The sequence below is a fragment of the Aplidium turbinatum genome, chromosome 5 (genome assembly GCF_918807975.1).
Source record: "Aplidium turbinatum chromosome 5, kaAplTurb1.1, whole genome shotgun sequence".
NCBI classification, from domain to species: domain Eukaryota; kingdom Metazoa; phylum Chordata; class Ascidiacea; order Aplousobranchia; family Polyclinidae; genus Aplidium; species Aplidium turbinatum.
In genome coordinates this window covers 17,132,051-17,158,904 of record NC_137476.1, presented here as the reverse complement: position 1 = coordinate 17,158,904, position 26,854 = coordinate 17,132,051, and the positions used below count along the sequence as shown (strand labels likewise).

The following is a 26,854-nucleotide window of genomic DNA, read 5'->3' as shown; positions in this document are numbered from 1 at the left end:
ACGAACCCCAACCACTTGCTCTACTCAAGTCTCTATGAGTCTGTGAACGAGAAACCTAAGCGACTGAAATCGAGACACCCATTTGTACGACTGTACGTGCCGCACAACTCCTAATGAAAACCGCTGAAGACCAATCCATCAGTGCGGCTACCTGGGCGGACCACCAATGGAGCTCGGAGTGGAAGAAGAACTCCTCAAGACTCCAAAGTTTTATCTCCGACACCAGCAACCACCCAATTGGAATGCATTTGCCAAGGAAGGCCTGGGTGCGGCTCAACCGCCTGCGTACTGGCGTCGGACTATTCCGCTCCAACATGCACAAATGGGGGATGGCTCCATCCACGATTTGTGAGTGTGGCATGGAGGAACAAACCGTAGACCACACCATTTGTAATTGCGCCATCTACCATGCGCCAAATGGTGTGCGTGGTCTGCGTGAACTGGATGACAAATCAATTGAATGGCTGCTGGACACCTGCCCAAACATCTAGACCGCGTCGCCGCCACTGCCCAAGGGTGGTAAAAGGCAGAGCCCCTCGACCCTTGGAGTGGCGAAGAAGGTTCATACGAAGAAGAAGAAGAACACTAGATCTAGTGGAAAAACACTAGGAGTGGCACCACTGCTCATTAGTGATTTGATAAACATATTATTTTCTGAAAAAATTACTGATTTTGTTTGTTTGCTGTTTGTTTGCAATGCAATCTTGTAATTGTATGGCTTTTAAAACATTACGACAATTTGCTTGGGTCACAAGATTTTACCCAACTGAATTTTTTTACATGGGTTGCCTTAAAAACGTGTTGGGAACCACTGGTTTAATCTTTGAAGTCATTTTCATGACGAGGTCAAAAAGTTTTGCCGAAAACATTCGAATTTATGTAGTTATCTTTTTATTTTATGTATTGTTTTTGAATTATGCAATTCAATCCTATGAAGTTGCTATCAATTATATGATATATCTGTTTATGGTATTCACTATTCAAGAATTATTTCTCTAGGCACCTATTACACTAGCCGACAAAAAAATTTTTTTTTTTGGTGCGAAGATATTTCAACTGTTTTTAGCTAATATGAGGTCGCTGATTTCGAAAATAAAGTCAGTTTTTGTCTATCAAGTCTAGCTTTCTTGTTACGGTGATTCCACTGCATGCGTTCACTTATGCCTTTTCCGCTCAACCATGCACCAATGGGGAATGGCTTCTTCCTCCTCTTGTGAATGTGGTGCCGAGGAACAGACCGCAGACCACATCATCAATGACTGTACCATCTTCAAGCCACCTAACGGAGTGGAAGGTCTGCGCGTCATGGATGATGAAACTAAAGACTGGCTGCTCTCTAGCAGCCTTCCAGTGTAGTCCGGGAACATCGTGAATCTGGGGTGGTAAAAGGATAGACCCTCGGCCCCAGAAGCTCAGACGACGACGACGACTTATGCATTATTTCTCATGTAAAATCTATCCACCAGTCAAATATATTGTCAAAAGACATAATCAATTTCAGCAAGCCAACAAAAAACTTGAAAACGTAGGATCAATAGGTATGGTAGCTTCTTATTCTTCACCTTGCTTAAGTGTCTGCCATAAACTTGCGTTAAGAGATCTACGAGAGTGAACTGCAAAAGCATCTTCACTGTCAGAAAGTAAATCCAATTGTTGCAAACCTTCAAAATCAGCAACAGGAAGTTTTTCTCTGTGTAGTACTGGCCTGATTGCTGAAGCTAGGTTTGGATATTGCAAGGAAGTCCTATTTTTCCTATTTATGTCTTTTATGTTTACTGCACAAAAATAGTAGTTGCTTTTATGATCTTTTGGTTCACGCCACACCATTGTATTGGAATAGCAAGCCTTAATTCTTTTCTTTTTTTGTTTGTCCATTGATGTAAATGTTCTTTGCAAGTTTTACAAATAATGTGGAGAGCCCAAGACTTATCTTGATCCCCCAACTTCACTTTAAAGTAAGCAAGAAAAGCACGCTTTACAAAATCATCGATTGGTTTTCTGTTAGGCTCTAGTACAGGGGTGGGGAACCTTTTTAGTATTGCGGGCCACATAAAATGTGAAATAACACAGGCGGCCACTAAAAATTTCGAAATTTTGTTTACAGATAAAAAATGCAGCGAAGACAGTTAGTAGACAATGATTTATTTCACTTTCACAGCTAGTGGGATGGCTGAAAGTTTTGATTTTGGTGAGACATACATGACTCACCAAAATTAAAATTAGCAGATATCACATGTGATAACTGCTGACATGGAAGATGTTGCAACTCTTAATTGTAACTCAACTCTTAATTGCAATTCTTAATCTTCTATGATAGATTAACTAGTCATAGAAGGCCATTCGTAATATACCAAGCATGCACACCCTACTCTTTTTTGAGCTGTTGTTTCAATATATTTTGGGTAAAGAAATTTTGATGCGGGCCACATGGAACAGTCACGCGGGCCGCAGGTTCCCCACCCCTGCCCTAGTGCGTAATCACCACAGATGTTGCAGAAAATATTTGTGTTACTGAGACGTTTTCTTGATGTTGTAACCATAAGCGCGCTAGATTCCTCGGTACACGACAACTGGGCGAGACAAAGTGGGCGATACCCACTTGGGCGAGACCAGGTGGGCGACGAGACAAGTGGGCGACGGACCAAGTGGGCGACGAGCCAAGTGGGCGACGGATGCGAAAGTTTAGCCGTTCGGAAAAAAATACGAAGTTTTAATTTTTACTTTAAAATACAATGGTTGATTTGTGGAAGGGAGGCAATGAGAGTTCTCGCGCTGAGTTTCACGAAGCATTGGAAGCAACATTTTCAGTATTTTTTGTAGTCTAGTAATAGCGCTTGCTGTTTGATGTTAGTTTGCATTGTGACATCATCTTGACACATTATTTTGCAATTTGCGGCGTCAGGGTTTATCGTGAAGCTTAAGAGAAACCCCTCAGAAAAGAGACAAACGAATGGCCAAAGAGTGGTTTAAGTCAGTTATGAACGTTCCCTAACCGTTATCAAAGCTTGTCAGTATAAAATATGACTAGGGCCATTTTGTTTATGACCTAAAAATTGAAAAATATGACTTTATTTTTAGAGCATCAAAGTTATGCTAATCTCCGTAGTTAATGATTCGTATGCAAGTTTTTACATGTATTTTAAACAATAACACACTCGAACAATTAACAAAAACTTCTGTTTTGCTTGAAAATCACCACAAATATTCCAATGTCTAACGCATGTACCTACCAAACCAGCTACTTAGTAGTTAAGATCTCAGCACTGGCCTAGTGACCTACCGCAAGTGTTTATAATATTCAGAGACGGGATTGTGTGTTGCAAAATAATGTGTCAAGATGATGTCACGTCACAATGCAAATTAACATCAAATAGAGAGCGCTATTACTAGACTACAAAAAATAATGAAAATGTTGCTTCCAATGCTTCGTGAATGCCTCCCTTCCACAAACCAACCATTGTATTTTACAGTCGCGCTCAAAAGTTTAAGACCACCTGTCAAAATTTTGGATTCTTACAATTAATCTATGGAAATTATTTTAAATGTTATGTCATATTGGGTTTTATGCCATTACTGCAGTGTTATGTAACAGAGCCTTCTGTTTAAGCCATTATGAATGAGCTATTTCTTTCAGTAATAAAAAATTTAAACTCTTTTTTAAGATATGTTGCTGAGAAAAAGGGGCAAAAAAAGGAGCTTTTCAGCTGTGGAGAGGTCAAAAATTGTTATATTAAAGGAAGAACGGTACTCAGAAAGAAAAATATCCGAAAGACTAAAGTTCAGCAAGACAGCAGTCCATCAGGCAATAGTTAAATTTAAAAAATTTGGAAGTTTAGTGGACTTGAAAAAGGGTGGTAGACCCAGGGTTACCAGTCCAAGAGATGACCTATAATCCCTTCCCTTTGCATTAAGATTAAGTTGATAAGCAGGGCGATGGAATCTTTGTATTATTGTACATGAAAGGTTTCAGAATTCACCTAACAGCTACCTCACGAATGTCAGGTCCATTGTCATGAAACATGGTATAACTTATAGCAAGTTTTCGTGGTGAGCTGCATAACAATTTTGCTTGATTGATTTGTCGATGACAGAGTGCACTTCTACTGGCTCAAGTCCACGACTGAGTCATATCATATAAGGATTATATAAGTATGTATCATATAAGTATCATATATGTATCATATAATGTATAATGTATAATATAAGAAAAGTTCTGCTGGAGCATCGCTGATATATGTGGCCATCTTAGTGGCAAACCATACAGGCCTATATACAGTTGCAATGAATTGTGTCAATCTTGTTCATCGTATGAGCTGTTCTTCCAGACTATATGTTTCAGCATGATGTTATCAGCCACTCGACAGTCTCTTCATCCAGGGCCTTCAGTCCAAGCGTTCCATGTGGTGGTTGATGGATTGGGCAGTCATGGACGACATGGTCTACTGTCTGGTCTGTGGCGCCACACTCGCATCCCGGTGAGGAAGCCAGGCCCCGTCTGCACATGTCTGAACGAAAGCGACCGACGCCGGTTCGTAGGCGGTTAAGCCGGACCCACGCAAGTCTTGCGAGGGACATTCCCGGAGGGTTAGGATCGACGTCGGGTAGGAAATCACGGAGTCGGGAGGTGTTGTTTTGCCACTCCACTCCCATGTGTAGTCCGTCCAGTGTGCCGCACTTATTCCAAGATCTTCAACGTTGTTCAGAATCGTGTCAATGACTTTTTATGATGGATGGGTTTGACTAACATGATAGCGGCACATTCGATTTGCTCCTGTGAATGATTATATTTCCCAGGATCTCTGTGTAAGAGTGTTTCAGAGCATTCCCCAGAACTGATTGCATAGCAGATTTCCAAAAGGTAGATCTGGTCTGTGCTTAGATCCTTTGAATTGTCCAATTTTGGCAAATGGGAAGTTACAATTTTATCAAACAATGCGATCTCCAGGGCTATAAGGTTTGACCACAGAATATCGTCAATTTCACCAATTATGAATGTTTCTGATCCAGATGTCTTTCCAAATAATCCAAATAGATGCCGCAATGGTAACTTATTGATGGGCAGCATAGGTCAACAGCTCAACATATATTCCACTGAACTTCATACTGGATAATGGACATGATCTTCTATTCTAGCAATTACTCCATTACGATTCCCAGTGTTCACTGCTGTCCCGCCACAACCTGTCATTCGACTTCCATCCATGTTCATATTCTCGTCGATCATACATTTTAAAATGTCAACTGAACGACCACTTGGTGTTGTGACATGAGAGATGTAGATGTCACCAGGTTATGTCAGTAAAGCGTAGCGTAATGGTATTCTTTTATTTTTCTACTGTGGTGGTAGTCATCAAAGACATACAGTATGATTCATGCTTTTTCCCATTGAAATAGAGCGATATAAAATTATTGACGACATGTTGGGTTGGTTTCAATCCAGTACCCATCTTGACTCGGCTATGTCTCACTTTCCCTGGGTCAAAAATGATGTCTGTGGAGAAATATTCTTCTAACACAGCGTTTCTTACCCTTTTCTGACTTTAGCACCCCTGTAAACAGGTCTGAACAGTCTAGCACCCCCTAATTATCGTTGACATACGACTACTTACAGTGCCGACCAAAAGTTTAGTAGAGGCGGAAATTTTGCCATGTCTTCAGATCACTGGCGATGTATTTTGTAATGAAGTCTCTTGTTTAACAAACTGTGCAGTTGGTTGATTCAAGATTTGGTATTTGACTTTCATTCACCAACAGAAATTTAATTATATTCATATGTAAGTGAATCAACTTTCTTAAAACAACAGCACAGTTTGTTAGGCTATAAAAAAACACAAAATTTACCATCAGCGATTAAAAAGCATGTCAAAATTTCGGCGCCGCCATTAAACTTTGGCCTGCACTATTGAAAGGAAAGTGATGTACAAATTGATCATTTTTTTTTCTTCAAAACTACTGTCGTCATTGGTGATAAAAGAAATAGGAAATCCTGAGATTAGTGAAAGAACATGGACAAACTTAAGTTACCCAGCTAGATTACTAGTTACACATTTGATTTCTGTTGCTGCTTATGTGTGACCAATTTCTCTATTCAAGGCTTTGGGTTGGTCAAAACCACTCTCACATTGTGGAGCAACCCATGTTGAAGGCGGTTCCGGCCAATTGTTTTGATTTGGAGCATGGTGGAGAACGCCTTTTCACACAGGTAGGTAGTCGGAAATGGAACAATCAATTCCAATGCTGCTCGTGCCAAAGCAGGAAATGCTGTCAACTGATCACACCAGAAATCAGCAAGAGAAAAGATGAAATTTTGTCTGACAACTCTGATTCACCTGCATGTCAATCAGCTCCTCCTTTAGTCTATTATCATCACTCATGTCTGCCAAGAAGGGCTGCTGTATTAAGCTGCGCCCTTTTGGGGCAAATTTTTAATTTCAATTGGGGGGATATCTAAATATCTGTGTATGCCTGAAAAATGAAGGCATGCAAAAAAAAAAATTTTTTTGTTACTGTTTAGACCCTGCTGTCGGCCCTGGAACATTTGCAGGTTACCGGAATTTTGAAATCTTCATAAAATCTTCATCTTTTGTGCTAGGTAGGGCATGTTGGTATTCATTTCTATTGTTTTTGGATAGTTAATCCATTTATTAAGTTTACAGACAAATTTAGACATGTTTTACAATTTTAATTTTTGCAACGATGACAAATTTCCTTGCATTTTATGTAAAATTTTGTGGTTTCTGAGGGTTATGATAGTAGCAAATTAAATTTACTGGTTCTGGTACATTCTGAAGCAATATAAATAGACTCATTAGTTAAACATTTTAGCAAAAACAATGGCTAAGGAAGTCCAGATGAAAAAATAGTGTTATAATTCTTATTTATGTAACAAATTACATCACAGGCATGTAAGTATGTATGCTGTTTCTCAACCCATTAACTTGATTCCGATTTTACCTTCCAGGATACTACGAAATATACCTACCTGACTCATTCTTTTGAATGTATTGTAATAGCTGAGTGTAAGAATGGCATAGCAATCTTCAATAAAGGATGATCCTTTAGAAATAGAAAAGTATGAGTCACTGAAAACATCCGAACTTCCGCTTCATTTGAATGTGCTCAGACATTTTCTCTATCTCCGTACATTTCAATTTATGAATTCCACAACATCTAGTCAACTGCACAATGAACTCTACGAAGACATCATCAATATGTATTCATCTGCATCTATAGCAGCCACAAATTGCAAGAAGACCATCATAGACCAAGTAAAAGAGCTTGAAACCAAAAGAAAGACTGAACAAAAACAAGAATAACCAGCAGATTCTTGAGTTCAATAAGTTAGAGTTAACCAACGCGAGTGACACAGTGGGCCAATTTTTTTCTTGATTAAACTTTCTGGAAGATTTCCACTATTGGTCGCCTTACCCAGCTTATGCAGGTGCTTTGCATCATTTGAGAGATTCTGCTCAACTTGAACCGAAATTTCAGGATGTTTTGGTATATATATATATTATTTAGTGGTTCAAATAGTAGTGGCTCCGTTTCTCATACATTTTTGGCAAGCATTTTTCCGATTGGGCCATTAAAACTGTTTGGCCCTGAAGTTGATCCATCAATGTGTTCAAAAAGTTTGCAAAGTGATAACTCGCAGTGGTGAAGTAAGCGAACTACCCTATACTTCTTTCGATATGGGCCATTAAACCATCCTTCCAGCTAGTATTAGAGTGTGTACCATCTCCTCAAATAACACATATGTTAGATATGTTAATTTTCATTGAGATGAGATGATCCACGACACCTTCAGCAACACATTTTCCTGTAGAATACAAATTTTAAAGTTAAGACTTCCTAAAAAAAATTATTGAACCTAAGAATCTACTGGTTATTCTTGTTTTTGTTCAGTCTTTCTTTTGGTTTCAAGCTCTTTTACTTGGTCTATGATGGTCTTCTTGCACTTTGTGGCTGCTACAGATGCAGATGAATATAATTATGTTGATGATGTCTTCGTAGAGTTAATTGTGCAGTTGACTAGATGTTGTGGAGTTCATAAATTGAACTGTACGGAGATAGAGAAAATGTATGAGTACATTCAAATGAAGCGGAAGTTCGGATGTTTGCAGTGACTCATACTTTTCTATTTCTAAAGGATCATTCTTTATTGAAGATTGTTATGCCATTCTTACACTCAGCTATTACAATACATTCAAAAGAATGAGTCAGGTAGGTATATTTCGTAGTATCCTGGAAGGTAAAATCGGAATCAAGTTAATGGGTGGAGAAACAGCATACATACTTACATGCCTGTGATGTAATTTGTTACATAAATAAGAATTATAATATATACTATTTTTTCATCTGGACTTCCTTAGCCATTGTTTCTGTTAAAATGTTTAACTAATGAGTCTATTTATATTGCTTCAGAATGTACCAGAACCAGTAAATCTAACTTGCTACTATCATAACCCTCAGAAACCACAAAAATTTACATAAAATGCAAGGAAATTTGTCATCGTTGCAAAAATTAAAATTGTAAAACATGTCTAAATTTGTCTGTAAACTTAATAAATGGATTAATTATCCAAAAACAATAGAAATGAATACCAACATGCCCTACCTAGCACAAAAGATGAAGATTTTATGAAGATTTCAAAATTCTGGTAACCTGCAAATGTTCCAGGGCCGACAGCAGGGTCTAAACATTGACGGAAAATTTTTTTTTTGCATGCCTTCATTTTTCAGGCATACACAGATATTTAGATATCCCCCCAATAGAAATTAAAAATTTGCCCCAAAAGGGCGCAGCTTACTGCTGTATCCACTCTGGTTATGAGTGATTTGTGGGAACGTATTTTGCCATGAAGGTGGTTTCTTGAAGCGAGAGGTGAGCAACAATATTACAACAAAGCACCCACCAGGTAAGTTCGTACAAACTACTCAGGATCAAGTTGCGTACTGGGTCATTTCATTATAATTCATCCAGGCCATGGAACCATAAAATTTATAATTGTCCCATTTTTTCACAGTTTAAAATGCTTGAAATTCTGAGTTATTTGGCACAAATTTTGTCAAAATTGGTCGAGCGGTTTTTGTTTTATCGCTATTTTAATGTTTAACCACCAGGTGGCAATTTTTTTAGTGAGCCGCATAAAAATACTCATATCTTGGGACTTAGTTGCCCAATCTTCATAAAATTGGTATCTATCCCCCCATTTTCAGGGATGGGCTTTCCAAAAATGAAGGTTAAAATGAGCTAGGAGTTATACTTTTTGTGATATAAACATTTGTAGTGCTTCGATAGCATGGCCGATTTCGCCATGCGGCCACACATTTTTTTCAAAATTTTTTTGATCATTATTATTAGCATAGATGTTATATTCCAAAAATATCTTTTAAATCACTTACAATTCACAACCTCATAATAAAAATTGTGCACAAAAATGTAGAATTTTTAAAATAGTCAAAAACATTGGATTTTATTTTTTTTTGAATTTTGGGATAAGACTTTAGATTTCATGGGGCTACAACACCACCAACACCGATGGAGAAAGCCTGGCCTCATGGTCAGCCAATAACAACCTCACCCTACTGCACGATCCCAAGGGTGCAGCGAGCTTCTTCTCCGGACGCTGGAACACTGGCACAAACCCCGATCTGGCTTTCGCAAGTGATGACCCCGATAATTGCCAACTGGACAGATGTGTGCTAGAGAAGTTCCCCAGGTCCCAACATCGACCCTCGATTATCACGGCTCCAACGCTCATAATGCCTGTCCCGAGCAAGCCTGTCAATCGATGGAACTTCAGAATGGCTAACTGGGAGTACTACAGCCTCCTCACCAATGAAGCCACACAGTATCTCCCATCCCCTCACACCAACAACGTGGAAAAGCCTACCAGGACTTTTGTGATGCAATAACATCAGCGGCAAAACAATCCATCTCCCGCGGCCGACGAAAGACCTACATACCGTGCTGGGACAAGGAGTGCGAAAGCCTCTACTCCGACTTCCTCCACGCCCCTCAGGGCAATGACACCAACAGCTCAGCCACAGCTCTGCTGGCAAGGCTGGACTCAAAGAGGAAGGAGCGCTGGACAGAAGCCGTTGAATCAATCGACTTCACGCACTCCAGCCGCATAGCATGGAGTACACTGAACAACCTAACTGGCAGATCACGTGCCTCTCGTCAACAATGTCCCGTTTCAGCAAATTCCATCGCCTCACAACTTGTGGAGAACGGGAAATACAAATCGAGAGACCGTGAATCCGATAGATCCGTCTTGCAAGAAATGACGGACCTCTGGAGGGTAACAACCCCAGACGGGGACAACATCTCGGGTGCGTTCACCCCGGAAGAATTTTCCGCCGCCCTCCAGCACATAAAGCCAGGTAAAGCCCCGGGCCCTGACCACCTATGCCCGGAATTGATACTCCATGCTGCTGCCTCCTTAAAGTCCTGGTTAAAAGACTTCCTTTCCTGCTGTTTACGCCACCTGAGAATTCCCAGAATCTGAAGAAGAGCCCTTGTGGTTGCAGTCCCTAAGCCGAAGAAGCCCCCAGGGGACCCGAAGAGTTACCGTCCAATCTCACTGCTCTGCATCCCCTTCAAGATCCTCGAGAGACTCATCTACGCCCGTGTCGAACCAATAATAGATCCGCAGCTCCCCCGTGAACAAGCTGGTTTCCGACACGGACGATCAACCGTAGATCAGGTCACACTTATGACCCAAGACATTGAGGACAGCTTCTCGGCTAAGAAGAAGGCTGGCGCCGAGTTTGTTGATCTCACGGCTGCCTATGACACCGTATGGCATAGCGGCCTTACCTGCAAGTTACTCCGTCTGCTTCCTGACAGACACATGGTCCATATGATGATGGAACTTGTGCAAAACCGCAGTTTTACCCTCACAACCGCTAGCGGTCGTCGAAGCAGACTACGCCGACTTAAAAACGGCGTCCCACAGGGCTCAGTCTTGGCTCCTCTCCTGTTCAACATATACACCTACGACTTGCCCCCCACCATCTCCAGGAAATATGCTTACGCAGACGACCTGGCACTCCTGCACTCGGCAGGAAACTGGCAGTCAGTGGAGAGGAACCTCAGCCAAGACATGCAAACACTATCAGCGTACCTCCAGAAATGGAAGCTACAGCTCAGCAAGTCAAAGACAGTGTCGGCGGCCTTCCACCTTAACAACCGGGAGGCACAGCGTGAGATAAACATCAAGATTGATGGGGAACGCCTGCCCTACTGTGCCGAACCTACATACCTCGGCATAACCCTGGACAGGTCACTCACGTACCGCCGGCACTTGAAGTCACTGCGCAAAAAACTATCTACACGCGTCGCACTTTTGAGGCGATTGGCGAGTTCCGGCTGGGGAGCTGGTGCTAAAACTCTTCGTACAGCTACCCTAGCCCTTGTTCATTCCACTGCTGAGTACTGCGCGCCGGTCTGGTGTCGTAGTTCTCACACCCACCAGATTGATACCGCCATCAACGACGCACTGCGTACTGTGACTGGATGCCTGCGTCCCACTCCAACGGACTGTCTACCCATCCTAGCAGGCATCCAACCCGCTGAGCTACGCCGTAAAGGAGCCACGATTTCTCTCGCTCGCTGCGCTTTGGACCCCGACCATCTTCTCCATGCAACACTCAAGAGACCACCACCTATAAAGCAGCGGTTGAAATCAAGACGCCCCTTTGTGCCTGCCGCACAACAACTACTTAAGAACGCAGAAGAACTTGGTTTAAGTGCGGCACACTGGACGAACCACATGTGGAACACGGAGTGGCAAAATCACACCTCCACGCTCCGTGACTTCATACCCGACGCCGATCCCCGTCCACCAGGGATGTCCCTCGCAAGGCTTGCGTGGGTCAGGCTTAACCGCCTGCGAACTGGCGTCGGCCGCTTTCGTTCGGACATGCACAAGTGGGGCCTGGCTCCTTCATCAGAATGCGAGTGTGGTGCCACGGAACAGACCGCAGACCATGTCATCCACCACTGCCTAATCCACCGGCCTCCACACGGTGCGCATGGTCTGAGAATCCTGGACGACGAGACTGCTGAGTGGCTGAAGATTTCCTGCCCTCCAATCTAGCCTGGAAACATCGCTCATACGCCATCATCATCATTACCACTACTTGTATTACAACTATTTTATGAGCAGAACTGTAGTCAAGCTTTCTTCTCAATGCTAATATTGACGTAGATAACTGACTCCTATTCTAATAATTCTACTTTAATCACTAACAATTCATCAGCCCATACTGGGTGGTCCACCCCTTCCCCCCCTCCTTACTACGCCACTGTATGTCAAGCAAAGCATAGTAGTATAATACACTATTACACAAAGTGAAGGAGTCAAGACGTAAAGATGAAGGAGTTTAACACATCGAAAGGATGTAATGAGCTTGTCCGATGTGGGAAATAATTATATCATTTTCCAAACATGTCTCGCTGCTACTGGTACGACAGTGTGCACAGTACAATTGTGTTACTTTAATTTGTCAGAAGTTACATTAAAGAACAGCGACAGTCTTAATAGTTATATGCAACAATCTAAGAAATACATAACAATCTGAGAAAGAAAGTATATATATACATAACAAAATAAAGTCACACTATTCTGACAATATAACTACAAGTCTATACACTTCTGCTTTCATTTCTGAATTGGAATACAGTGTATAGGCTTTGTCTGCACTGATTATTGTAAAATTACATACATACATCATTGTAAGATTATTAGTGCCAAGAAGTGTACGAAACATTCAAGATAGTTTTAAGTGACTTTCTGCAATAAAATACAATTAAAAAGGATTCAATAAACCTATAGTTTTGCATGCATAACTAGTGCATCCCATTTAACATTATGTGACACTGGATATGAAATATGCTCAAATATGCTCACTGCAGAGCCATTACAACATGTGAGGGGCAACAATCGGAATGAATAAAAACGCAATTGAACAAGGGCCGCCATGCATGTAAATAAACCGACAACCACGGTTTCTACCATGTAGCTAAACATGTGAAAAGCAGCATGAATTACTATACAATTGAACACGGGTTGTCATGCATGTGAATAAACTGCAAACCACGGTTTCTAGCATGTATTGTACAGTAACTAAGCTCTGTGAGAGGAAGCAAAAATATAAATACAACATAAATGAACAAAGGTTGTTGCACACTTGGACACATAGAACAACATGCCATTATTGTAACATTAGTCAAGACCTAGACAGCAATTTCAGGCAATCAAACCCAACCTAATAGAAGCCAATCAATGCTCTTCTTGAATGCAAATGAAGCGACGATTCACAGTTTCCATGTTTGCAGCCGAAAATATGTATATTCTGCCTGTTGTAGTGGAAGGACTGTCCAAAATCATCATGATTGAAGAAATGTGCATGTAACACTTATCTTCACGGCCAGGCTAATCGAAAGATGGAGAGGGGCCACAAGAATGCATAAAATTGACCAGAACATCATTCTTTTCTTTGTCCACGATTTCAACAAGCCCAACCCACCACTGTCCGTCATAAACACATGCTACATAAGACATGACACTTACATCTTGGATGTTTATCATTGGGGCTGCATCGAAGAAACAATGTGTGCTAGGCTGCTAGCGAATTGTGAATCATCTGATACGCGCTTAAAACTGAAAGAACCAATACAACTTGAACTAAAGTAATGGTATCCACGAGTACCAGGCACAGTGCTTCCACGCTGGAATCTTTGTTCAAAAGTGGTCATTTTTTGCCACAAATCATGGTAAATCTCCATGGGACAGGATTGATGGAGTAGTAAAAAGGAAGCTGGGTAACGAAAGTCTAGGCAGACCAACTGCTAACCAAATTTTGACTGCTGCAGCTGCCTATCAATACTGCTCTGAAGCTGTAACAAGTGTACCTTTCTTCTATATAAAAGCTGAGGAACTGGTGCCAGTGAGAAATACTCAACAAAGATTCCAGCGTGGAAGCACTGTGCCTGGTCCTGAATTTCTTCAATCCAGATGATTTTGGACAGTTTCCACTATAACAGGCAGAATATACACATTTTCGGCTCCAAACATGGAAACTGTGAATCGTCGCTTCATTTGCATTCAAGAAGAGCATTGATTGGCTTCTATTAGGTTGGGTTTGATTGCCTGAAATTGCTGTCTAGGTCTTGACTAATGTTACAATAATGGCATGTTGTTCTATGTGTCCAAGTGTGCAACAACCTTTGTTCATTTATGTTGTATTTATATTTTTGCTGCCTTTCACAAAGCTTAGTTACTGTACAATACATGCTAGAAACCGTGGTTTGCAGTTTATTCGCATGCATGACAACCCGTGTTCAATTGTATAGTAATTCATGCTGCTTTTCACATGTTTAGCTACATGGTAGAAACCGTGGTTGTCGATTGATTTACATGTATGGCGGCCCTTGTTCAATTGCGTTTTTATTCATTCCGATTGTTGCCCCTCACGTGTTGTAATGGCTCTGCAGTGAGCAGATTTTGTCCAGTGTCACATGATGTTAAATGCAAAATGGGATGCACTAGTTAGTTATGCATGCAAAACTATAGGTTTATTGAATCCTTTTTAATTGTATTTTATTGCAGAAAGTCACTTAAAACTATCTTGAATGTTTCGTACACTTCTTGGCACTAATAATCTTACAATGATGTATGTATGTAATTTTACAATGATCAGTGCAGACAAAGCCTATATACTGTATTCCAATTCAGAAATGATAGCAGAAGTGTATAGACTTGTAATTATATCGTCAGAATAGTGTGACTTTATTTTGCAATGTTATGTGCCGGTGGGGTGTTGTACAATGTACATACTTGCTCAGATTGTTGCATATAACTCACTTTACTATTAAGACTGTCGCTGTTCTTTAATGTAACTTTTGACAAATCAAAGTAACGCAATTGTACTATGCACATTGCACACTGTCCTACCAGTAGCAGCGAGATATGTTTGGAAAATGATATAATTATTTTACACATTGGACAAGCTCATTACATCCTGTCGATGTATTAAACTCCTTCATCTTTATGTCTTGACTCCTTCACTTTGTGTAATAATGTATTATACTACTATGCTTTGATTGACATACAGTGGCGTAGTAGGGGGGGGGGGGGAGGGGCGGACCGCCCAGTATGGGCTGATGAAAAAAATTAAAATCCAATGTTTTTGATTATTTTAAAAATTCTGCATTTTTGTGCACAATTTTTATTATGAGGTTGTTAATTGTAAGTGATTAAAAAGATATTTTTGGAATATATCATCTATGCTAATAATAATGATCATAAAAATTTTGAAAAAAACACGTGGCCGCATGGCGAAATCGGCCATGCAATCAAAGCACTACAAATGTTTATATCACAAAAAGTATAACTCCTAGCTCATTTTAACCTTTATTTTTAGAAAGCCCACCCCTGAAAATGGGGGGGTAGATACCAATTTTATGAAGATTGGGCAACTAAGTCCCAAGATATGAGCATTTTTATGCGGCTCACTAAAAAAATCGCCACCTGGTGGTCAAACATTAAAATAGCGATAAAACAAAAACTGCTCAACCAATTTTGACAAAATTTGTGCCAAATAACTCAGAATTTCAAGCATTTTAAACTGTGAAAAAATGGGACAATTCTAAATTCTATGGTTCCAAAATTTCAATTTTCTGGATGAATTATAATGAAATGACCCTACTGGGAGATGACTACAATAACAACAAACCATGTATCAGGCTACTTCGAAACAGCAATCCTTGATATGACAACCGCTGTTGGGCTACTGACAGAAAAACAAAAAAATGCAGAAAAGTAAAATGGCGTTTTTTGATATTAGACTGCATGCATTTAGCACCCCTATAGTTTATTCCAGCACCCCCAAAGGGTACTAGCACCCCCGGTTAAGAAATGCTGTTCTAACACATCCTGCAAAGTAGCAGTGGCAATAACAGCAACTGTTTCATCAGAAACCATCTTTCGATTGCCTTCCCTTGCAACTCAAGGGATTGGGATGGTATTGTAGGCATTACTTGTTGAGACACTCTTCATGAAACTCGGATCATTATCGGATGAATAAGATAAAAAATCAGTTTCACAAAGCTTGTTGTGGTGTGTTAAACCGCACAACCATTAGAAGTTCACCCACTGCGCAGAATTGCCAGATTGGGCAAAAAAATGAGGTAAAATCACAATTTTTTTTGCAACTTTTCGCCAAATCTGGCAACCCTGTTATAGAAACTGAGGGTCATTGGGGTGAGGGGTTGCTGTGCACAAAACGATTTTGAACTTTGACGAAATGTTTAGAAGGTAAAGTCTCACCTAGATGTTCAAATTTATATGATAAATGGAGAAATCGACCCACCCTATTGTACGTAAGTTTAAAAAAACAACACAATTGTTTATTATGATAGACGTATGACACTAAACTTTGGTTTATATTGTGTGGATCTAAAGTCGAATAACCTTTGATAGAAACTTAAATCACGCCCTTTTTGTGTACAGAAGAGTTGTAAGGAAAACCATTTTGACCAATAAAATTAGCCTGAGCAAGTACAGTAACACAAATGTTAGTGTACATTTGATGACAAATCGTATTTTTTTGATTGGTAACCAACTAACCATGCCTTATGATGTTTTTATCTTTCATCATTTGTGCGATTTATACTCAGGAGTGGCTTATATTTTTGATCAATATTACACCAAATGATCAGCGATCAACCAGTATTGTTGTTGGAAGCACACGCTCTGACTTCCGGGGGGCGGCGCCCCCCATAAAGTTATGGTTGAGGGGAAACAAATATGGTTATTACAAGTGGTGTTTCAAAGATAAAACACTTCGCGAAAGACATTTAGATCATTTAAACGGACTTTAAGAATGCCGAAAGCGAAAAACAGCCTATGTTGCTCTTGCCCACAAAACAACAGCTGATCGCATGGCTTTCTCATACTGTATGGAAATTACAAAGTAGATGGTAGAGTAACTTACGCTGCTGGAATAGTCACGTAACTATTCACTGCAATATTAAGTAAACCAGCTAAACTAGACGCGCTATTGTCAACGAGGTCTTCCTGCTGTGAGATCAATTATGATTCAACAGAACGTATTGTTTAGTTTGCATTGTGTGAGAATTAAATCGAAAACAATTAAAAGAAAAAGTGTTTAAATGGTCTTGGTCGCAGATATTGCTTGCATTAACGACGTCTCTTATCGCTATTGTCACCCAGCTAACCTGACATCATTGTTTTATGTGGCCGCTTAGGTTTGACATCGACTTCAACGATCATGGAATGTTACGTAATAAGAACGATAATATGCTACACGCAAAAATAAAAAAATCGATCTCTTAAAACAGCTCTTTCTGCTGTTTTGTCTGGTGAGCTTAGCATATTGCTCAACAAGTGCATAAAGTTTAGAATTGACAAGAAATAATTAAATTTGAAAATTAACTTCAAATCATTGCAAATAAACGTATTCAAAACTTTTATTTAGGACGACGCCATTTCAAACTCCGTAATCTACGTCGGCAATGATTTTGCGGCAGCAAAAATGCGTTCATTTTGAAAACTGTCGAGCTGGAGACAACAGCTTGTCCCGTGTATAAGTTAAACCTGTCTTGTTGAGGTGAAAATTACTTGTGAACATCTCGACCGATGCTCGAGTATATAAAAGACTGTAAAGACTTTCGATAAAAAACAGAAGAGAAAACACTTCGTCGTTGTTAGCGCTTTGAAGGTAAGTAATTAGCAAAACGAGCGAAACGAACTTAATAAAATTGATAGCGGGTTTCCACTCTGCTTTAGATCATGATTTTTTTGCATTTTATTTCGATAATTTCACTGTCTTGATTGTTGTTATTCACTCGCATGAAAAGGAAATGAATCGGCTTGTTTTCCAACTGTTTCAATTATGAGCTAACAATATCAAAATTTTTACGACTAGGCGTACTACATGCGTAAAACTAATTAATCGTTTCAAACAGCGGTTCTAATAAATTTGGTTGGCGACCTAGGTGTCAATAAACAAGACAGTAAGCTTAATCAAAGACTATTTTAATTGAGTAAAATAGCGTTATGTTTATGACATCATCACCTTTCTCGCCCCCCCCCCCAAGGTTTTTTGAAAAGTCAGCGCCTATGGTTGGAAGTTTTAAGATTACTGTTATAGCTTTGGTAGAGACTAGAGAGGTACCGTACTTTTTAAAAACCATAGACAGACAATCGATAACAACTTCATTCAAGATAATTCGCAACTGTCAATCAGAGTTTGAAACTAAAATTCATGAGGCACTCCAAATTAAGCAGCACAACCCCAGGCTCAACAAACAATTATTCGCTGGAGGGGCATCTTTTTTGTTGAATTTGTATTAGCTTAAACGTTTATTTTATGTTATGTTGTCCGCTCACTATCTTGTCTCATAACCACACTCCCGCATAATTATGACAAATTGCTACCACCTTTTGTGTTTGTTCGTCAGTTGTTGCTTGTACGCAGGTCAGTGCAGTTTTATTGAATTTCAGTCATTTATTATTAACATTTCACGAATAATTGTTTTGTTTAGATGATTTAAGATATTTTCCTGAAGAGGGCAGAAAGTTTTTTGCCGAAAACGTTTGAAATTATGTCTTTATTTCATTTCTGTATTAATTTTGAATTATGCAATTCAATGTTATTAAGTTGTTATCGATTGTCTGTCTATACCAGGGGTTCCTAACCTTTTTATGTTCTCGTACCACTTAGCCACCACGGATTGTCGACACGTACCACTATTTTCAGAACAACTAATTTGATCCAATATTAAATTATTTGCAAGATGATGAATCTGGATGTAAAGTCAGCAAAAGTAGCAAAATTACCAACAAAATATCACAGAGTCCATTACACCACACAGCACAGAACGCATCAGAATAACAAAGAAAAAGATACAACTAAACACAAACACAATACAACTAAATTTAATGAAATTTTTGTTTATCTTTCACCAGTTGATCGATGCGTGGCATAACTTTGCTAATAGCACATCTGAAGTCATGTCCAGGGGCACTTAGTCGGTTTCGATTTTTTGATTTGATGTTCATAAGAATAGAAAATTCCTGCTCGCATTCCCAAGTAGAAGGAAAACTCAGTAGTTGTGGAATAGCGTGGGAAGCTAGCGTTGGGTATGAAGAAGCCATACTAAGCCAGAAGTTTATTGCAGAACATTCTTTGCGTTGTTTTTTTGCTGTCTGATCCTCCTGCATGTCTATCAGTTCCTCTTGTTCTCCTGTACCAACAGGTAGGTCGGCTGGGTCCACTGAGAAAGGATCTGTGATGTATGGGCAGCTTGTGATATCTGGAAAGTAATGCTGCAATTCAGCAGTTAGCAGCGAGAGGTGCTGGGTAATTTCTCTGGAAAAGTCATCACTGATTTCCATTTCAAGGGCTGACAGAAATTTATACATACCATAGCGCTTGTTTTCCACATTTTTCCTCCATAATTCTACCTTTCGGATAAAAGCTCCCAGTTTTGAAACAAAGTTTACGACAGTGCAGTTTTACCCTTGAAATGACAGATTTAAATGATTGAAAGCTTCAAATATATCTGACAAATAAGCCAATCTTGCATTGAATTCCTCGTCCTCCAGATCGTTTTGAAGTTCATGGTCTTTCTGTTGGAAAAATAAAAGTAATTCATTCCTCATTTCAAAAAGACGCTTAGTTGTATTTCCTCGAGAGAGCCATCGCACTTCTGTGTGATAGAGGAGACAAGTGTGGTCTGAGCCGAGATCTTCACAAAGAACTTTAAACAATCGAGTATTTAAAGCTGATGTTTTAACAAAATTTACGATTTTGACTACCCTGTTCAAGCACATTAACAACTTTGCAGGAAGAACCTTTGTGCAAAGAGCAAACCTGTGTATGAAACAGTGAACACTTATGACGCGAGGTGACACAGCTTTGACATGGGCTTGAAATCCAGACTTTCTACCGAGCATAGAGGGAGCCCCATCTGTCGTACATCCGACAAAATTTCCCCAATCCAGTTCATTTTCCTTGAAAAAATTATCTAAAGTGTTGAAAATATATTTTCCTTTTGATGTAGTGGACACCTCATGATTCAACAATAATTCCATTTTTACAGCATCGTTCTGTGTAAAGCGGACGTAGACAAGCAGTTGGCAGCAGTTTGTGATATCTGTGGATTCATCAAGTTGTAAGGCAAATCCAAACTTCGAATCTCTTACTCCTGCAATCACTTGGTCAGTGACATCAACTGGCATTTCCTCGATGCGTCGTTTCACAGTATTGTTAGAAAGCGATACACTATCCAACTTTGCCACTGAATCTTCTCCAATCAAGTTTCTGACTAATATCTTTGCTGCTGGCAAAACAAGTGACTCCGCAATGACATGAGCTTTTTTTGTTTTGGGCCACCAGAAGAGATACTTCATAGGATGCCTTCACAATTCCGGCATTATTTCGGTTAAACTGGCCTGTGGGATCCATGCGCTGTCGCTTCACGTTCTCCCCAAGTCGCTCAAAATAACTCTTATCTCGATTCATCTTATCTGCATGATTGGACTCAAGATGCCGCTTAAGCAAACTTGGTTTCAAAGCTGCATTTGAAAGGGTTTTCATACAGATCATGCACTGAGGTAAGCTATCTCCACGATGTTGAATAGCAATAAAGCCATACTTAATATAATCTGCGCTATACTTTCGCTTCGACATTTTCAAATATTTAAACAAAAATGTAATGCTGTTCAGGATTCAGCCACTACACGTCGGAAAACCAACATCAGAATGTGCAATGTAGTCTGTGCAATTCTGCAATTGCACAGACTACATTGCACACGCAATAGTTTCGTCACAGACACTATTCGCATTGCACACATAATAGTTTCGTCACAGACACCATTAAGTTCGCACAGCAGAATTGTATAAATAACAATGACAGCAGGGAGCAAGATCGACAAAAGTGGCTTACTGAGTGCAGAGAATTTAGTATCGAAAGAAATAAAAGTGTTGTTCGCATATTTTAGAAACTCATAATTAAACAATTGTTGCAATAGGCCTACTTTATTTGACAATACTACTACATATCGCATGCAACGGAGAGCTGCTCGCGTACCACCTGAAAAGCTCCCGCGTACCACTAGTGGTACGCGTACCACCGGTTGGGAACCTCTGGTCTATACTCTGTTGTTGTTTTCTAAAATGGATCAATAGATTTCCAAGGTTTGAGTTAAACAAGCCCTGGGCAATGGGCATGCTGTGGTGATAGCATTAATCGGATTAGAAAGGTCAAAAAAAGTTTTATATCTGCACAAGGCAAGAATAAAGTAGAATTCGCACAAGTAGTTTTGTGCGAGTTCTGGTGGTGAGATGTACGCTGTGGTGAGATGTGTACTGGGAAATCTGTCATCAATCTATTTTGTGAGCTTTTTTTTACAAAACTTGTATTGTATTATATACGGTACTTTCATCACATTGAATTTATGTTTAGGTTTGGGATTTAAAAGAAAATAATGAGTGGGTTTGCTCAGCTAGTTGGAAAACGCACAGTGCATCTGTTTGGAAGGTCACATGGGCACATCCAGAATTTGGACAAGTGCTAGCCACTTGTTCATTTGACAGAACTACGGCTATTTGGGAAGAGACAGGTAAATGCAATGATTTGAGTATAATACTTATTAAAATGAAAATCGAGAATATACCGGAGCACGCCATTTAAGTGCTGACAGCTAGGTGCCTGCTAAATGAATGTGCACACTGGCATCAAGATATTTAGGTGCAGCACTCTGTGACGCTTGGCCATTTAGATACTAATCTCAGTAAAGTCTATTTCATAAGGTGCTTGATGGAAATACTGCAGACAGGGGCATACATAGGATTTTCTCAAGGGAGGAGGAGGCTATTCGAAATGCCTTTAGAATTAAAACAAAATGAAAACGAATTAAAAAAAACGCCCATTTGCTAATTATAACCAGCCAGTTATATTGTGCAAGATCAGCCTACCATATTCAGTTTGTATTAACGATATTTTGTTTGTTTGCAACAACTAGGTTACTCATTTGGATAGATTTTGTATTTGAAACAAACAATGTGGTACAACACTCTTGATGTCTTGTAAATAATATAAATAGTATCAGGGTGTCTCAAAAAAATGTACACAAAAGTATATCAATGACACAGATAGACTAATCAATATTTTCAGACTTTTTCTGCTGTACCATGCAGCTGAAGCATGTAAGTTTTTTTCACAATGCACATTGCACAGTTGTTAGTTCAGTCTTTCCATTTGGACATTTTAACCTTTTACTTTTTTACACCACATGATCAATGTAATCTCCTCGTTTCCCAATGACAGCCTGCATCCTTGCTGCTACATTGTTCATCACACTTGAGAATATTTCCACTGGAATGTCTGCGTTTCTCGTCGAATGTTTGCCTTAAGTTGTTTGAGGTCTCTTGGCTTGGGATTCAAATAAATACGGTCCTTCAAGAAGCCCCAGTTCATGCAGAGAGATCAGACGTCCAGGAAACTTGGTTCGTAGGAATTCTCGTAGCTCTTGCTGTGTGTGGTGCAATGTTATTTCCCAGAAAAAAATGTTTTTGGAACTCTTTTTTCAAATTACTTTTGTGTACATTTTTTTGAGACACCTTATATAATGTCCTTTGGCCCCAAATCCACACATTTTGTAAGGACATCCTTTGGCCCCAAATCCACACATTTTGTAAGGACAAATGCACTGTGATAATCTATCGATTTTGCCAAACCATTCATCTATTTTGATGATTATATTATACAAACAATTTTCCATGCTAGGAAATTGTTGCTTTTTGATGGTGGTGATACTTGGGCTATAGTTAGGGCAATATATGGTTTGACCCCAAAAAAATTGCAACAAAAGGTTTTTCAACTGATTTGATTAGTTTTGGGTATTAGTATTGACATATTCAAAATCTTAAGCGATCCAACTTCCGGAAAGTGGTTATTTTCAAGATGGCCGCCAAACCATTAAAATAACAGGAAATTGACCAAAACTCGGTCATCATATGACCAAAACATGGAGTTTTGGTGTCTATATCTAGGTGTTTATACCCTGTGAAGTCAATGAGACCATTTTCAGATTTGTTGAATTATCTGATAGCCTATAAATTGAATATGGCAATCCAAGATGGCCGCCAAATCAATAAAATAACAGTAAATTGACCATAACTCGGTCATAATATGACCAAAACATGTAGTTTTGGTGTCTATACCTAGGTGTTTGTACCCTGTGAAGTCAATCAGACCATTCTCAGAATTGTTGAATTATCTGAGAGCCTATAAATTCAATATATAGCAATCCAAGATGGCTGCCAAACCAATAAAATAACAGTAAATTGACCATAACTCGGTCATCATATGACCAAAACATGTAGTTTTGGTGTCTATATCTAAGTTTTTATACCCTGTGAAGTCAATGAGACCATTCTCAGAATTGTTGAATTATCTGATAGCCTATAAATTGAATATGGCAATCCAAGATGGCTGCCAAAACAATTAAAAATGAACAATAACAATGTATTGGTTATTAAAAACCAGGTGAATTTCTATACATATTTGGGTAAACTAAGCAAGCGTAAAGAGTTCATACGATGTGGTCATGTACATCAGTAGACTCTTGACATAATCAGCGTAAATAAAGCACATGAGTCAAGTATTACTAAATCTCATTGCTGTCACTCTCCTTGTCATCGTCTGTAATTATGTGATTGCTGTATGGGTTGACACATGAACCAGTTTGGCATGGTCCACATTCAGCATGACATGGTAGCCCATACCTCCGGCAACTGCAGTGAGGTGGACACGATTCGCAATTGCAGTGTATCATTTTCAGTAGGTTGTCCGGGGCAGCTTTCATGTCCGTCATGATTGGAACCATCTGATTATTGTCTACTTTCCATCCCCAGTCTAGAGCATCCACACGATCGTCAGTAGCTTACCCATCCAGACCATAATCTGGTAGTAAACTCTGAGGCAGTGGAATTTGGTAGAGGATGGTGAAGGTGGCAAATGTTCAGGGTGAACAAAGGACTTGAATGTTGTAATTTTCTTGACCAATGTATTGCAGCGCTGTGTTTCCAGGTTACTACTGCCATCGTTGCCAAACATAACGATCATAGCTTTGTTTCCAAGATCCTTAATCAAACAGGTGATCTCTCCATGCAGGAAGTGATAAAGCACGAGCTCAGTACATGCCAACTCGCCTTGTTTGAAGCTAGACATTTTTTCCGAGAAGCCGATAAGTCTCAAATAGCTCCCGCCATCACAGAACATGCCAGCAGTGTGACGTCAGGCGATTATGAAGTAGTGAAAAAATCTGCCCCGAAAACCGATCACTACGTTCTTGATTGGGGGTTCTTGTTGCATCGAGTGCTATGGGAAGCTGGAGACAGTTGTGGGTCTATTGTACAGTCGTATGCAGATTATACCATTCGTCATTATCGCTTAGCAATGGTGGTCTTTGATGCATATGGTGGTCCGTCTATCAAAGACAATACCCATCAAAGACGCGGCATGAACGTCCACCGGGTTGTTCACTTTACTGCAGACACCAAGTTCATTGGAAAGAAGGAGCAGTTTTTGTCTCGAGCTTCCAACAAGGAAGGATTAATTTCTCTAATTTCTGCTCAACTGAGGAATAAAAGCTGCAATGTGATCAGCGCACCAGGTGATGCAGATGTTGACATCGCCAAGACGGCAGATGGACAGCCCTCATCGACATGGCACGACTTTAATTGGTGAAGACACGGCTCTTTTAATATTGTTACTATGCTATGCTAACACTGACCCAGACATTAAAGACCTTTACTTTCGCTCCGACAAAGCTTACTCAACCAAGATACACGACATCAACAAACTGAAGGCAATCACCGGGCCAGTAGGGTGGAGTGAAAAAAGTTTTTTGTTTAAATCGAAAAAAACGGGGTTCTTAAATCCCGACAAATGACCTAAAACTTCATTAAAAATTGACTTTAGGGGGTTGCCCCCATTTTCCAGCCGGCAACCCCCCAATTTATGCGCGTGAGGGGGTAAAATTGCCTATCTCGGTAACCACTGGTCGTAGAGTCATGATACATAGCTCAAAAGCTGCCAAAACATCATGTTTCTATCTGTCCTAAGAAGAAAGTTTGCTCTATTTACGATACAAAACGAGTTATAGCCAAAAAACCAAAATATACACACATTTTTGTTAAAATTCAGCATTTTTTCTGACAAATTGTGATCTGTCATCAGTTTTTTGAAAAAAAAACCTGATATGTTGCACAAGATATAGTAACACACTGATAATACCGAATGTGAAAGATGCAAGGAGGAACTACGGCAAGAAGAGCAACAAAATTTCAGTATAGTGAATGGTCTATACTTTGATGGACGTAAAGATACAACACAAAGGGTTGTGCAAGGTCCAAACGAAAAGCACTACAGATCTGTTCAATTGGAAGAACACTATACTGTAGTTGGCTAGCCGGGGAGTTATTACCTCACCCACTTTTCACCTGAAGATGGCAAGGGCAGAACCATAGCTCAACATCTATTCAATTCATTACAAGGTACAGAATTGCAAAATAAACTGACAGTTGTTGGTACTGATGGCACTGTATCAATGACAGGAAAACACAACGGATGCATTCGAGGCCTGGAAGAGTTGCTTAATAAGCCACTTCAATGGATAGTATGTCTGCTACACAGGCTACAGCTAATGAATTGCCTTTGGGACATGTGTTTGCAGGTCTCGATGGTGCTACAAGTGGCCCAGACACATTTGCAGGTCCAATTGGAAAAAACTACATGGAAGTGTATCCTGTTGGCCAATTACTCAATTCAAAGAGCTCTCGCCACCACTTTTGGCCTTTCCAAAGCTCCCATCCAAAGTTGTGAATGACTTAAGTACGAACCAGTTCTATGCATATAAAATTTGCTGGGCAATTATTGAAGGAAACATTGATGATCGTCGTCGTCGTCTGAGCTTCTGGGGCCGAGGGTCTATCCTTTTACCACCCCAGATTCACGATGTTCCCGGACTACACTGGAAGGCTGCTAGAGAGCAGCCAGTCTTTAGTTTCATCATCCATGACGTGCAGACCTTCCACTCCGTTAGGTGGCTTGAAGATGGTACAGTCATTGATGATGTGGTCTGCGGTCTGTTCCTCGGCACCACATTCACAGGAGGAGGAAGAAGCCATTCCCCATTGGTGCATGGTTGAGCGGAAAAGGCCGACGCCCGTACGGAGACGGTTGAGGCGCACCCACGCATTGATGATGATCTGGCTTATTTGGAGGTTGGACCAGTTGTGCATTCAAGATGGCTAACTTTGGGATGCAGAATTTTACGTTATTATGTGACAGTGGATGAACCGCCTTTGAACCTGGAGATTCTGGTTCGTTTTTGCCTTGAAGTATATTTTCCGACTTGGTTTGAAATCAAGCTAAACAACCATATAACAAATGGATCCATAAACTTTTTCAACTTGATTCAACGAGTTTTGAATTTTTCTGACCAAAACGTTCGGGAAATTGCTTTGAATGTGGTGACAAGAAACAGTTATCTCTCACAGCCCGAAAATATTCTGATTGCAATGCTGGGGGATGATAATGAAGACATACGAAATAAGGGTGTGACCAAGGTGCTTGCAATTCGCAAACATGCCGCTGAAACAAATTCACTTATGGACATTGAAAGTCATAGCAGTTGCAGTTCCAACCCATTGAACTGCGAACTGCAGTCCAATTCGTTTGTTCTATGTTCCAAAGTTGAACTTGGAAGCAAAGGCATTCCACGAGTTAGTTGATATTGAACCTTAT

At 40.0% G+C, this 26,854-nt stretch overlaps 2 protein-coding genes and 1 pseudogene across 3 annotated transcripts in view; 1 reads left to right on the top strand and 2 right to left on the bottom strand.

Moving 5' to 3' along the window:
* Positions 1–26,854, top strand: part of LOC145770853 (nucleoporin SEH1-like) — a 127,759-nt gene that overhangs the window by 5,976 nt on the left and 94,929 nt on the right. For both annotated transcript variants that reach the window (XM_082582593.1, XM_082582594.1), the window contains exon 2: positions 21,506–21,662. In XM_082582593.1, coding sequence (XP_082438719.1) covers positions 21,506–21,662 — 157 coding nt within the window. The remainder of the gene's footprint in view (positions 1–21,505; positions 21,663–26,854) is intronic.
* Positions 18,975–19,563, bottom strand: LOC145770109 (zinc finger BED domain-containing protein 5-like). The gene has a single exon (XM_082581694.1). It carries the CDS (start codon positions 19,458–19,460, stop codon positions 18,975–18,977), a length of 486 nt encoding a protein of 161 aa, XP_082437820.1. The 5' UTR covers positions 19,461–19,563.
* On the bottom strand, positions 19,554–20,786 carry LOC145770108 (zinc finger BED domain-containing protein 5-like; annotated as a pseudogene).